The sequence below is a fragment of the Triturus cristatus genome, chromosome 3_1 (genome assembly GCF_964204655.1).
Source record: "Triturus cristatus chromosome 3_1, aTriCri1.1, whole genome shotgun sequence".
Lineage (NCBI taxonomy): Eukaryota > Metazoa > Chordata > Amphibia > Caudata > Salamandridae > Triturus > Triturus cristatus.
In genome coordinates this window covers 892,706,828-892,722,080 of record NC_140583.1, presented here as the reverse complement: position 1 = coordinate 892,722,080, position 15,253 = coordinate 892,706,828, and the positions used below count along the sequence as shown (strand labels likewise).

The 15,253-nt window shown below is 42.5% G+C and overlaps 1 protein-coding gene across 6 annotated transcripts in view; it reads right to left on the bottom strand.

Moving 5' to 3' along the window:
* The window catches only part of LOC146861244 (sodium channel protein type 2 subunit alpha-like), a 905,823-nt gene that overhangs the window by 660,644 nt on the left and 229,926 nt on the right, over nt 1-15,253 (bottom strand). For all 6 annotated transcript variants that reach the window (XM_085645403.1, XM_085645408.1, XM_085645407.1 and 3 more), the window contains exon 3: nt 2,524-2,641. In XM_085645403.1, the coding sequence (XP_085501529.1) occupies nt 2,524-2,641 (118 nt within the window). The remainder of the gene's footprint in view (nt 1-2,523; nt 2,642-15,253) is intronic.

Genomic DNA, 15,253 nt, shown 5'->3' with positions numbered 1-15,253 from the left:
AAATAGCAAATGTGAGATAAGTGACTTACAGCTAATAATGGAGTTGACAGCCACTTAGGGGAAATTTAGCAGTCCATTGTTCTGATGATAAGGATAAATAGCAGTAATTGGCAGGGGTAAAAGAGACTGTAGATAGTGCAAGGGTGCATTTTGGGTCAGTTGTCCACGCAAGAAATATTGCAATCTAGTACTCCAATTTGCTGCATTTTTATTTTTCATTTCTCACTCATATGGCTGTTTGACCAGATCAGTTATTAGAGATTTTTGAAGAGTAGATAGTATGGCTGCACCCTCAAGATGGTAGACATACACCAAGCTTTTGCCCTTTGACCTTTGGTTGAAACACAGCATTTGCTTTGGCAGATTTAACCTTTTTATTTACAACATTGTGTATGAACCACTTCTGCTTATTTCTGGGCCCTTGCCTCAAATAGTCAATGACCCTCTTCTTCATTATTCTGGGGCCCTTGCCTAAAACAGTGTGACACGTGGGCCTAGTGGGAACACTGCAGTAGTTGCAAATAGGTCCATCCAACTCTACAGCTCATCCTGACCTACATCAATTGCCAGTAGAGCGCTTTTAAGGTGGGTTTGATGTGGTTCCTTTGCTTCGAGTTGATAGTCAGTCTCCTTGTCTGATTTTGTATTAATTTTAAATTGTCAATGAGTTTTTGTGTAAGCCAGTATATCCCACATTACGTAATCTAACCAGGCAATGTAAGCTCTACTAAAATGCATTATTTAGAGTCGAGAGTTTAAATTCGGGAATTTGTCATGTTGACCACACAGTTGACATGCTTCGCAAATGTTAAGTCTCAGTCAAAGATTACTCCTGTGTTCCTCATTTGTTGGTTGGGTTTATCCATGGGATAGATACTATGCAATGTAATACTGTCTCTGCAATTGTGTAACCAGAAACACCTGTAGTTCTTGTAAGCTCAGGAACGAGATATTATTGTTAACTCATTGAATGCCTCCTTCCTAGGATTTGCCTCTTAAGAGGGCGCAGTCAAGGCTACTCTTTAATGGAGTTATGGACACTGAAGTACAGTTTCCACTGAGACTGTTAACCTCTTCGCTGCGGCACAAATTCCGCCGCAGCGCTGCCGCAGTGCTGGACATTCCATTCGTGGGCGTGGTCATGAGGTCTCCCGGCCTTTGTCCGCACACGCCCATCGTGACTCATGACGGCCGGGAGACGACATGAGCATGGAAGAGGTTAACAGTTAATCAATAAATGTCATGTGTATTGCATTTGCATATATGTAGAGATTCATACACATGACTTTGTGCCAAAGTGCATTAACAGATGAGCAGCATACTAAACTGTGGGGAGGTGCTTGCCTGAAATAGGGTTCGATTGCAATATAGCCTATCTAGGAATCATTTTGGTGTTGTGCCTCAGTAACCAGAGGCTTGCTTTTATCTTGCCACAGGTATTTGGGCCTAGACGTATGATGACAGTATGGTCAGTGAGAGTTAGAATGGGTGTAGTTTACAATTGATTGTTGTGCCGAAAGGAGCAGGTCTCTCTTGGCTCCACCAATAAATGACAGCGTGATTTGACTTTTTAAAACCTTTAAGACTTTGATTCATAATTGAAGGTTCACTATGTAGTACATATGTCTTTCTTTTTATGTCCTGAATGAGTAACATAGACAATCTAGCTCTCCCAGGTATGCACAGGGGGCCTTACATGAATTACCACTATAGAGAATCAGAGCAAGGCATAATAGCAATGTGGCACAGGGTCATGATGACCTTGTCTGAAACGCAAAGTCAGCAGGTTCTGTGAGGGAGTTTTGTAATTTCCTTACTGTTTTTTTTATTGAATTTGCAGTTGCACGTTGGTTACTACTGACTGACTGCTCAAATCAATGCACTCAAGGGGAATGGGTGAGTACTGCTTCTTGGGTGATGTGATCCTTGAGGTGCCATGTGGGCCTGTGGGCCTAGTGGCATATGAGCAGCATGATGGCAACAAGGGAAGGAAAAGAAACTCTAGCAAGGTGAGCTGCAAAGTGGGTGATGTCTTACGTGTCTTTAGGTCTTTCTTTGCACTCATGGCATAAGGCATAAGGAGGTCTTTCATTTCTTTTGAAAAGCAGTGGTTGCCTTGAAGAATGGCTGGACAAGTTACACGTCTCCAGCTTGGCAGTACCCTACACAAACATCCATGGTCAGCACAGCGGCACTCAAAGTGCTGGTCTTTGCTTCTGTGAGTTGGTGAAGCATGTTCTCAGAACAAAAGAAAGTCTACCTCCTAAGCAGCCTAAATCTTTTAACTAGAATAGCCCAGAAACACTTGATGGGGTGAAAGCTCTGTTCACAGTACACAACTACCTCTCAAATTATGAATCAGAAAACGTGCACTATTATACTAGAAATTACCAGTATTTCATGGACGCAAATTGATAACAATGTAATATATAATTCAGTGGCTTCATCAAAATTACAACACAACACACTTTATCAAAACATGATTGTTATGATAGAACATTTATGCCATTTGAAAAGGATATGAATGAACCAAAACTTTAATAGCTACTCTTCTGAGAGGATTGAAAGGAGTTAACATATACAAGGCAGAAGTGGCACTGAAGCGGAAGATTGCCTTCCCTCTGTTCAATACTATAAAAGTCTGTGAAAGAAAAAGAAAATGAACATTTGTTAACATTTTAAAACAGCTACCAATGTCAAATGCACATTTTTTATCTCTTCTGTGGAGGAAAAATGATGACAAATTATGAGGTCATGCCCACATTTCTTAATACTCATCCACAATTTGGGATTTAGCTATTAGATTGAACTTTACCAATGCAAAACCCTATCTCAAAAGAGTCTTGGGACTGGCTACTTTAAATTATTGGAGCGTTTAGCTTCGGAGTTTCATTACGACATGGTTATTCTGTGAACAAATTATTGAATTTTTTTTATAAAAATGAATGCTGAGGAAGCATTTGGTAATGTCTGTCCTCTGGAACGTACATATTCAACTGTGGCATTACAGTCACTTCGGACCGGGATCTCCTCACCAAGGGCAGATGTGTGCCCGTCGTCCATATTGCACTACTTCAGCTGACCTGGTGAAGCTATGCCTTGGCCATTAACCCCTTCAGCGCGGCGCGGATTCCCGCGCTGTGCTGAAGGGTTCGAGCGCGGGCGGGGCCATGACGGAACGGTTCCGTCATCCGCACAGCGCAACCGATGCTCATGACGGAACCGTTCCGTCATGAGCATCGAAGGGGTTAATCGTGTAATCGGCCTGATTCACAAAGGTAAACTTACACTTCTGTGTAACTTTATAGTTTTTTGAGGGTATACACGAACTACCAGTTAATAGTAAGTTTAAGACTGCAGATCATCCTATTTCTTATGGTCTGTGAAGGATATCCGAACCCAGGTGTGATGAACAAGAGTTGTCTTTGAAACACAGTATGACCTCACAGTATCTTCAAGTTACTAATGTGACCTTCCTGAGTGAGAAAAACAACACTTGCCTAATTGAGCCGTAATGGCACCACATCAGAGAAAGAGTTCCAAATCCAAAATTAAATACACAATATCCTACCATTTATAGATAACCTTTTTCGGATTGCAATGACAAATGGTGTACTACCAGAGTAGAATAATCCTTGGTAGGTTGGGATTCAGTGACAGGAAAGTGAGCATGGCTAATCGAATTTAAGGTAAGTGTGCTGAGAATATACATGTAACTGAAATGAGCAAAACACACAGGTAGTTTATAGCAAAAGGGTCTGACTACAAAATCCCTGGTAATCCTGGTAGAACTGGTAATTTAGTTACCAGCCACACAGGGATTCCGAGTTCTATGATAACTCTGCAGACCTTTTGCACTGATGAAAGCAGCCAAGTTGCTGGCTGAAATACCAGTGAAAATAGGTGACTGACCAGGACAATCAGAATGGGAATTACCAATTTTTCTGGGAAATCCTCATTTCTAAGGAGACCCTCAGCATCTTACTTGTTGTAATCCTTTTTACGCCTTCTCCATCTCCCAAAGATAATAATGCTCTGGTATCAGTCACTCCAGGGATTCAGGGAGGAACATATTTAAATGGATTAGTGTCAGGGCACTCCTAAAGAGGCCTTGAATGTTTAACATTCCTTTTATTTTTAGGTTCAATGAAATGGGATTTTATGTTTGAATGATCTGCAGGTATTGACTTTGGAAGTAACTTCTCCATTCCTGACTTACTTTCAGTGGAACTAACTAATTCACTTTACAGCAAATCCTTTGTCACTAAGTCCCACATTTCTGACCGTGAAACGTTTATGTTTTTTAATATGCAATTCTGCTAACAACCAATCCCTGAAGAGCACACCACCTTTGAAACTTCATGTCCACTCATGCATTAAAATAATCATGAAAGGTGATTAGCCTACACGTATTTGTTTGGTTATGAGTAAATTGGACTAGAAACAGTTGCTAAATTGGCCTACTACGTTAACTAAAAAAAATGTTGCACTCACTAGAAACAAAGGTTGAACTGCCCAATTTAATAACACCTACTCATTCTATTGTATTGCAGCACTGTATAACAGCATTTATATAGCGCTTACTACCGCAGTGTGAGGCACTGACATGCTTACCTACCGGCGTAGCAAGCTGTACTATGTAGGGTGTTTGGTTGGAAGGGTGTTTTTTGTTGTTGTTGTGTGATCATATATGTAAGGTGTTTCATGTCGAGAGTAAGGACTACCAACCTACGGTTATCATTGAATGGGACCCAGGGTGTAGCAGTGTGGTGGATGATGAGGTGTGACAGACAGAAGTGCAGTTTTATGGTTTTCGGTGTGCTTGTGAACAGTTCTGCAGATCCCGAGTGGTATTTCCAATGATTATGGTCTGCTTAGGTGTTTACTGCACTGGGTTGTCCAATGTGAGATTGTTATGCCTAGTAGGGGTCCAGATCTGGCATGGTTGGAAAGAGAAAGATGTACCTTACATTTACACCCATCCACATCCAGGGCCGAACTGGGAACCACAACCGGCCCTGGCAAAGTGCTTGGCCGCACCCCCCCCCCGTCTCCCCTGGGGGTTGGTTGTGTCTCTGAGCTCTTTGCCAGGGCCGGTTTTTGGGCGATTTTGTTACAGGGCCGCTTTTGCAGCTATGCTTCAAAAGCGGCCCTGTAACAAAATGCCCCCCCCCCCCACGTGCGGCGCACCGGGGGATTGCCCGGTGCCCGCTACGGCCAGTCCGGCCCTGTCTGTATGTATTTTGTTTGTATTATGTTCGCACAATAGCAAGTGGCCCCTAGTACCTGGATGTAAGTTACGCCTAATTAAAAAGACAGTAATGTTTAAACACAGATAGAATTATGTTAACTGTAGTGATTTACCTCAAGTGTCGAAGCTCTGTCTTCAAAAGTATACCCGATGCACATATAAGTAATCCATCCAACGGACAAATGAGTGCCACTCTTTGAGCGCCTACTTTAAATCATTTTGGGCGATTTATTTATCTAAAAGGTTTTTCTCTATTTAAATAAATAATACAGAGTTCACATTTTTTATCAGTTCATCCAGTGTAAATTTTAGGAAAATAAAATACAAAAAAAGTTGTTTTCAAAGTTATTTGACTACCCTGTCGACCACGAGCTAATCTAAATGTCATCACTTTCTTTATTATCGCCATGTTATGTTATATGAATTTGTTACGAGCACGGCTACTCGTGAGTGTCCCGGCGCGAGACCATCGGGGTGAGGCATGTTCGACGATCACCTACATCAACGCCCTCTGCTCCATCTTCAGATTTCCACAGTCAAAAGGCAAGGTGCTTACACTTCTGTCACTGACTCCATATTGCCTGCAGATACATTAGTATTGGGATAAGCACTGTTCATCTCCTCCCACTTCCAGTACCATGGGCCAGCAGAAGCTTCATGGATACTTGCATTTGAAAAGGTGATGCACGCACCTTCCAATCACATACCTACAGTATCATTTCGGAAAACACTCTCATGTCGTCGACAGTAAAACGTTAAAAGTTTTTTTGTTTTTTTGAAACAAGTCACTCTGAAGTTTGTTAAATAGTTCTCCATGCCAAGGGCATTCAAAACCCCACAACGTGGGGGCAGAAAGCCACTGACGTATCCTGCCATCTTATCCTTTTTAATGAGGTACAGCAATGCGTTTCCCTTAACTCTGGCTAAATGCCAACCTTTGAGCCCACGTGCGATTTAAATGAAAGCTCCCCATAACTTATTTTGGGTACTGACTGGCCAACAGAACACAGTTCCGGAATCGTGGATCAGTTTATTTATAGAATGCAGCAGCAGCATCTGTCCATTTTTTGAAAACACGACCAACATAAAGTTAACTCTCGCCAACCAGAATCTCCCCTCCCGCTTTGGTAATCGCGGGCAAATTTCAAGACCCCAAGAGCCCTTTGCCAGACAGGCAAACGCTCCCCTCTAACTTTATGTGGAGCAGCCCATAACAAAACGACAAAACACACACATATTTCGAAACGCCAGGTATCTCATCAGATCATGCTCAAACGAGTTATTTTATTGGAGTGTTGACCTTATTTAAAAAGTCCATGAATAAAAAAGATGTTGATGTGTGTTAGGAAGCAACATAAACGAGCAGGGTAGGCCAGCAAAGCTGCGTCAGGACCAGTTTCGCGTCAGGCCAGCGGGGTTGGGTCACAGCTAGATCCATGTGAAGTAGGGCCTGCTGGGATACTCCCAGCCTCAAGGTAGTGGAGTGGGGCTTCGGAAAAGCTAGTTGCCGCTCAGTTTGTCAGGGTTGTGACAGAGCCATAGTACCAGGTCAGTCTGCCTGGGTCCAAGCGAGTCCCAAGTAAGTGGTTCTGGAGCACAGATGTCCACGTCAGGCTCGGTTGTGCTGCAGAATCTACTGTAAGTCATGACCCATGAGCGACAGAGTGGTACCACCCACCAGTTCTGTGGACTGCGGGGCTAGAGCAGAGCCAATCATATGGCAGGGTGGCGCGCTGGGCGGCTGGAGCATAGCTACTTTAGAGCCACGACAATGGGTCTGGGTCAGAATCATTCACCTGGAAGGTCTCTAGCTAAGTCGGTAACTAGATGAGCGATTCAGGATAGTGAAGAGATAGTCTTATTCCAGGTCAAAGTCCAATGTGACCAATAAGCTTCACTGAACTTTTTGAACCAGTACATATTCTCCGCAAGATCCAACTAAAGTAACTAACTGCTTCTAATTCCAGGGCTAGTTTGTGGTATATCAGCTGCAAGGACATTGTTTCAATTAGGTTTGTTAAACCCCATGCCAGATTCTTCCAAACATGCACCCACAACAGACGTGGGAATATTACATTATTCATCATTATTTAGAACTACCCTTGGAAACGCCGAAGTGTATTTTTAAGATCGAATGCTCGAAGGAAGAGAATGAATCCTTGGATGAGCACGATAGATGTGAGTCATTTCTTCTTCTGGCATTGTTTAAACGGCGAGGTGAGGCATGGGAATATATAACAAAGAGCAACTGACAGCCTTCCTTTTAAAAATGGATTCAGTACGTCAAACTCCTCTCCTGCTTAGGTTCTCCTTGCACACTTGTCCTCGGCCCCCTCACCACCTTACAATATTTGACTTGAATGTTTGTGACTTTGGTGTAAACTGTGTATCTGCCAAATGTAGATTTGGGTTTGAGCAGTCGTGTTTTGGCGATTCTTTATGTTCTATAGCATTTCACAGTGCACCGCCGCTCTTGAGCACTTTAATGTAATTTTAATGCATTTATATAGCGCTCACTACCCCTAACGAGGCGTGAAAGTGCTTTTTGGTGAGTAGCAGGCTACTACGGGACCCAAAAAGGATTAGTGGTGATTTAGTATAGGGAGATATGAGATTAGTTTGAGCGGTGGACATGTGTGTCTGTTAGTTGGATTGAAAAGGGATAGTAGAGGGATGGAAGGGGGAAGGGTTTGCATTTATATTGCACTTGCTACCCCTGACAAGGCATTGAAGGGCTTTTCAGAGAGTAGCATGTTACTCCAGAACTCAAAAAGGATTAGTGGTGAATTAGTATAGGGAAATATGTAATTAATTTGTGCGTTCGACATGTAAGTCTGCTAGTAGGATTGAAAATAATAGGGAGGTATAGAAGAGGGAAGAGGAAGAGTCTAGAAAGTGTTTAATTGGCAGATCATAGCAGTAGCAGGAGGTTTGAGATGAGCAAAGGGGAGGTGGAGGGAGAAGAGTCGGAGAGAAGGGCTGAGAAAGGCTTTTATGGGAGATCTGAATAATAGGAGGGTTTTAGAAGATGCAAGGAGGGGTAGACGAGGGAAGAGGTTATTATGGGGATCATACTAGTAGAATGGGGTTTGGGATGAGTCAGTGAGAGGGTGTGGAGGATATATTGAGAGAGGAATAGGGAGAGAAATAGGGTAGTGCATTGGAGAAAGCAGTGGAATGAGGTTTAGGATGAGTCAGAGTGCCGAGGTAGAGGATATATTGGGAGAGGAATAGAATGAGCTATAGGGTAGTGCATTGGATATGCTCAATTAGGAGTACAGTAATAAATATAAAGATGCATAAGTACATGGAAGGTATATATGTCTAAGGACAGTAATATATCAAGATTTAATTTTCATTTAGTAAACTCAGAATTTCAGGTATTGCTGTACTTTAAGCTCATTTATTTGTTTTATAATTTATAAGGTTTTTAAAATGTAATAGTAAAGTAATTGTAGATAAATATTTATGCTAAAAATGTTCTTATTTATGCAGTTACCTATATGCAAGTTAAGCATAGAATAATATAACCATAAGCAATATGTACATTTGTTAAGCAGAACTAACTAATATCTCTATATTTATAAACATAATTATACACATTTATACAAAGGAATACACATATAATAATAATAATAATAATAATAATAAGTCATTTATAGAGCCCCTGGCTACCCCTACAGGTGTGTCCCCGCACTTAGAAGCAGTTTCCGCTAGAGCGGAAAGGAGAACCGGACTAAAGCTGATAGAGCCATGTTTTCAGGCCTCTATGAAATGTTGGCTCGGATTTCTCTGCGCGCAGCAGAGGTGGGAGTGTGTTCCAGTTTTTGGCTGCCAGGTAGCCAAATGAGCGTGCTCCTATCCTTGCCTTTTTTATCTTAGGTATTTTAAGCAGGTGAGCTCCTGTCGATCTGAGTTGTCGACTGGGATTGTAAGGGGTTAAAAAAATCATGCAAATAACTGGGGCCTTTCCCCTGTATGCTCCGGTGAGAGAAGCACATGGCTTTGAAAAGGATTCTCTTTCCAATTGGCAGCCAGTGAAGGGAATCAAGGGCTTTCGTCATTGAGGCACCCCTTGGTAAATTAAGAACAAGGCGTGCTGCCGCATTTTGAATTCGTTGGAGGCGTTGCAGGCAGCATTTTGGCGCACTTAGGTATAGGACATTCCCGTAGTCAAGTTGCGAGGTCACCAAGGTGTGAAATATAGTTTTCCTTGCTGATATGGGAAGAATGTCTAAGGTTTTTTTTAGCATCTTGAGTGTGCCAAAGCATTTCCCTACTACCTTTCTAGTGCGGGACTCGAAGGAAAGTTTTGGATCGAGCCACATTCCCAAATTCTTTGCTTCTGTTTTCGGTGTGGGGACAGACCCCAGCCTCTTTGGCCACCAGGCTGAGCCCCAAATGGAGGGGGATTTCCCAATGATCATGACCTCCGTCTTACAGCCATTCACTTTTAGGCAGTTGTTTGACATCCATGAGGCCAGATCATTGAGACAGGAAGAGAACTGTGTCGCTGGCTCACAAGAGTCTTGGGCAAGAGTCCTACAAGCTGGGTGTCATCTGAGTATGACACCATAGAGATCTTGTATTTGTTCATAATATCAGCCAGCGGGCCGATATACAGATTAATAAGGGTAGGGCTCAGAATAGAGCCCTGTGGAACCCCTTGGAAGAGTGGCAGAGTTTTAGATCTAAGAGGGTGCTGTGCAACCTGGAAGCTATGGTCCTCTAAAAAGGACCGCATCCACCAGTGCTACCCCGTCCAGTCCGCACACTTGGAGACGTGAAGTAGTAATTTGTGGGACACTGTATCGAAGGTGGCGCTTAGGTCCAGCAGGACCAAGGCCACCATCTGATCAGCGTACACAAGTCTCCGTATAGACTCTGTTGCAAAGAGGAGTGCTGACTCAGTTGAGAAAGATGCCCTAAAACCTGATTGTGTGGACTGAAGAAGATTGTGTAAGTTGATATGTGTCACTGATTGTTTATTCACAACCTTCTCAGTGATTTTAGAGATGTAGCGGAGTAGAGAAATGGGACGGAGATTGTCCAACAGCTCGGTATTAGCTGAGTTTTTTTTTAGAGGTATGACAATCGCGTGCTTGCATGACCTAGGAAACTCCCCACATTTAAAAGATGCGTCTATTAGTTGTTGTACAAAGGGTAGTATCAGTTCTATGCCCTCTCTTATTCTGCTTGGTGCCGCTGGATCGGCGGGGGAGCCAGATTTAATTTTTAAGGCCACTTCCTTGAGCTCTATCATGGAGGGGGACCTGAATTCCCCCAGGGGCACGAACCCCAGCTCAATAGGTTTCTCTTCTTGTCTGATAGGGCCATTACGGGCATCCTCCGAGAAGGAATTGTATATACTGGATATTTTCTGAAGGAAGAAATTGGCAATCAGATTGCACCGCTCCTCAGAACTTATAGGAGTAATCAATGTCCTCTCAAGAGATGAGAGCTCTTTAAGGGGAGCAAATAGTTCCTTGGATGAGTTTTCTGCCATATCAATTTTCTCCTTATAATACACTGAGCGCCTCTTTTTTAGTAATGAATGGTACTTGTTTTGTGCTATCTTAAAAGCTACCTTAGTTTCTTTCGAGAAGGCTACCCACTAATTACGTTCTAGGTGCTTACAGCCTGGTTTGGCAATTCTCATCTCTTACATTGTACCAGGGCATTGATTTAGACCCTCTCTTAGGGTCTTAGGGGTCCAGGGGGCTGACTCATCAAGTGCATCCGTGATCCACTTCTCTACTGAAGCGCTGGCCAAATTAATGTCGTTATTAGTAGAGGTGGATTTTTCTGAAGTGCGCTGGAAAAGCTCTCACAGTTAAACCTGGACCATTTCCTACGTGGAAGGGTAGAGTCACTTTTTTCCGTAAGTTGTGGTTGAGGTAGGGGGATATGAAAAATTTTAAGGTGGTGATCGGAGCATGGGATGGGGGTTGGTGGCTCAACCACCAGGCCCGGATGATTCGAGAAAATGGGGTCCAACAAATGGCCTGCCAGTGTGTTGGCGCCATAGATTTTTAGATCTATTTGTAAGCTGGCCAATTCTTTGCGTAAGGCTTGTGCCTCAGTCTTCAGGTGATCCTCCATGTGGAGGTTTAGGTCACCCCGAATTAAAAAGTTAGTGTACTGCAGGGCAAGTTGCATGGCCAATTCTGCAAGATTTGTTGTAAAATCAGTAGGCAGACCCGGTGGCCGATAGATTAAGAGACTGTTCATGATAGAGTCATTTGCTCTCGTCAGGGTGAAATGGTCCGCTTCAGCACTTTCTATTTGGATTTTATCCAAAAGGCAGTTAAGAGACAGGCAAAAAATGATATCTGTTCCACCTCCGCGGCTAAGATATTGTCTAAGCATGCCATAGTTATTGAGGAGTGCTTCCAGTATGTCGGGGGCGGAGTCCTCATTAAGCCAGGTTTCAGTGAGAAACATGGTGTCAGGCTGATGGTCAGTGAGGATATCATGGATTTCTATTTTATGCTTAGCCAGGGACGAACAGTTAACAAGGGCCAACTTTATATTGTCTTGCTGAATTGTCAATTTACCTAGGTTAGGGGTAAAGGGGCAGTTGGTACAACGTGGGCTCTCCTCACTTACCCACAGTGAGTGGTAGCAAGACCCAGCCATAGGCCTCTCTAGTGTCCTTAATGCATTCCCTGAATATCGTAGGGGCTGGTCGGTCGATAAACGGGCATGGTGGGTGGCCCCTGGCCCCATCCGAATACGCGTAGACGGGTTTGCCGCGTCCGCACACATATGCCACCTAAATACTGTGGCTGTATCTAGATACACATATATAATCCACATAAATGCACATACACAGGGATATGCTGAACATTTATGTTTGAGTATTGTTGTTATGTCAGGAAGAGCCAACTCTTGAGTAGTCTTCTGAAGATAAGATAGTTATCCATGGATCTTATATTTGGGGGCAAAGAGTGCCATAGTTTGGCTGCTTGGACAGAGAAAGATGTGCCACCTATGTTTTTTTTTCTTGTATGGTAGGATCTTGAGGCAAGGTGCCAATCTAGACCGGAGGTTCCTTCATTGAATGCATTTGATGATTTTATTCCTGATGAAGAGTGGCCCTGTTCCATGTATCGCTTTATGGGTAATACAAAACAGCTGCAACGTGAATCTTCCGGCAACCGGTAACCAATGTAGGGCCTTCGAGGTAGCAAAGATGGCTTTTGGCTTTACATGTAAGAGTAGTCTGGCAGCAGAGTTTTGAATCAGTTGTAGTCTTTTCATAGTTGTTAAAGATGATCCATGGTAGAGACTACTTGAATAATTGAGTTTAGACAGAACAAATCCCAGGTGGGGGAAGATGTATCGCAGAGTATTTATAGTAATGAAGCCTGAACTTGCTAGTTTGTCCACTTGGGCATTCAGTGATCACTTGAAGTCCATGGAAATCCTGAGGTTTCTTACCTCTTTAGATACTTTAGACAGTGTTCCCAGATCGTCAGTCCAGGCGACGAGTGGATCATCATTTTTCGAATTGCTACGTGTGAGTATTTCCATTTTGGAAGCATTCATTTTTAAATGGCTTCATGTCATCCACTGATCAACGGCTCTGGGTCAGCTACAAAATCTGTGAGTTTCTAATGTCTTTGGGACATTCCAGTTTGAGGAGTTTTCGTGTGTCATCTGCATAGTTACTGCATGTGAGGAGAAAGTAATTGATCAGTATCAGTAATGACTTAATGTAGATGTTGTAAAGCATAGGTGAGATGATGGAGCCTTGAGGAACCCCTGCTTTAGTGAAGTGCATTTTGGATGGGAAAGGGGGGATACAGATGACATTTGTTCTGTTTTGAACGTAGGATATGCTCCAGTCGAGGTCAGCCCCGTCTATGCTTCGTAGAGCTTCTGTATCAGGACCTCGATAAATAACTAGCTCTGTTGTCCCCCCTTTGATTATACGCTTCTGTATCAGTGTCATGGTCAACTGTGTCAAAGGCAGCTGAGAGGTCCAAGAAAAGTAGTGCAGCAACCTTGTTCTGCTCAACTGTGTTCTTAAGATCATCCCAGACGGCAATGAGGGCAGATTCTGAGCCTCTTCCTGGGCGGAATCCTGTTTGGAAGTCTGAAAGTATGGAATTATCTTCAATGAATTGTGACATCTTGGCGAATGCTGCTCCTTCCATCACTTTGCCCAGGAAAGATCCATTTGTAATTAGTTTGTACTTGTCGAAATTAAGCGGGTCCAGATTCGTATTCTTTAGTAATGGGCGTATGTATGACTTTTTAAGGTCTTCTGGAAATATTCCAGTAGTTAAGGAATTGTTGATGATTCCTCTGACTGGTGTGGCAGCAGAGGTAGTTAGAAGAATTTTCTTGAAGGTTTGTGGTGGACACCATTCAGAAGGGCTGCTGGCCGACCTAACTGCTTTGACCAGATCCATACATTAATTGTGTGATATTTGTTGGAAGGAATGCACAGGTTGGATTAGCCTACTCTTGGAGAGATTTTCTGGAACAGGGTTAGTGCTGGTGGTCTTCCTTTGTTTTTAATAGGAGTCCAACATGTCTGCTTTGGTTGTGTAATGATTTGCCAGTTTGTCTGTGAATTTTTGAGTAATTCGATGAGCTCTTTCTAGGCAATTTGGTTTTTGAAATTCAGGGAGAATTTTTATAAAATTCTTTATTTGCACATTTAGGATTTTGAATTCAATATGAATAGTATATTGTTCTTAGGTTTTTTGATTGCTGCCTTGTATAATCTGATAAGTTTCTGTAGGTGAAATTTGTCTTGATTAGTGTTTGTTTTGAGCCAGGTGCATTGCAGCTTTCTAATTTGCTGTGTAAATTTATTTTAGCTCTGTATTTCTTCAAGGTGCCAGTTTTCTTTGTTCTGTTTTATTGTTCTTAGTGGTAATAGGACATCAAAAGCTTCCTGTCGCCACTCATATACTTTTTTTGCAGAATGTATTGTGCCTAGATCTGTATTGGATATTAGTTGTGTTTCTAAGTGTTCAAAATTGAGTTTGTTCCACGGTCGATAGGTGGATGGTAAGATGGGTTTAGACATGTTGCTTTGTGTTGTTTTATGTTGGAAAACAAGCAAATAGTGGTCTGATCTTGTGACTTAACTGTGTATTAAGGTGGAAATGTGTAACAGCTGACTGTATAGAAATAACATTGAGACTGTATAATACCGTATGCAGATCTGTATTGTTGTATTATTAACTTAAATAAAAAGTTTCTAAAAAATAAAATAAAAAAAAGGCATGTTGTCTTGTTTTTTCTTATTTCCACATTTTTGTCTTGAGTATGATAGTGTCCTTTCTGCAGTTGTGCAGACAGCCATCTAAGATGGTTAGCTACTCAGCTAGGTAAGCAGAGGGATGATGCTTCTGGTTTTGAAGGTGGTGTTTGCCAGAAATGGGACCCAGTAAAGCTGGGTGGGAATGAGGTGCTTATATTTCTTTAGCCTTTAATGAAACATGCTTCAGTATGTCAGATGCTCTTCTGGGTGGCCAGTGTGAAGTCTAGGCGGTCATGGAGCAGACCTTTTGAATATTCAGATCCAGGAGTACAAAGACTTGAAGAGCAGTTCTGAAGTGACGTTCTGAGAGGAATATTTTCACTTTTATAAGCCATCTTGGTTTTATTGTCAATATATTCCTTGATGGTGAAAATGATGAGCATGATGAATTCGAGTCCTGTGCAGTGGTTGAAAGTTGGAGGTTTAAATCTCATCGGGTTCATTCCGTTGAGCCTGGTTTGGACTAGGTTTTGCTTCATGTTCTTGGCCAATAAGAAAAAAGTTGTTTTGGTGGGATTAAACTTCAGGTAGGTGGTCGACATCCTGGTCTGAATTAGGTGCAGGCAGTTTTTAAGTCGCTGGATGTATAATGAAAGGTAGGCTTTCAAATATGTTTGTGTACTGTCTTTCAAATGAAATTTCTGTGAATAGAGCCTGAAGGAGCTCAATGTACCAGTTTAGGATTAAAGGGACAAGATGAAACCCTGCAGAACCTTCTA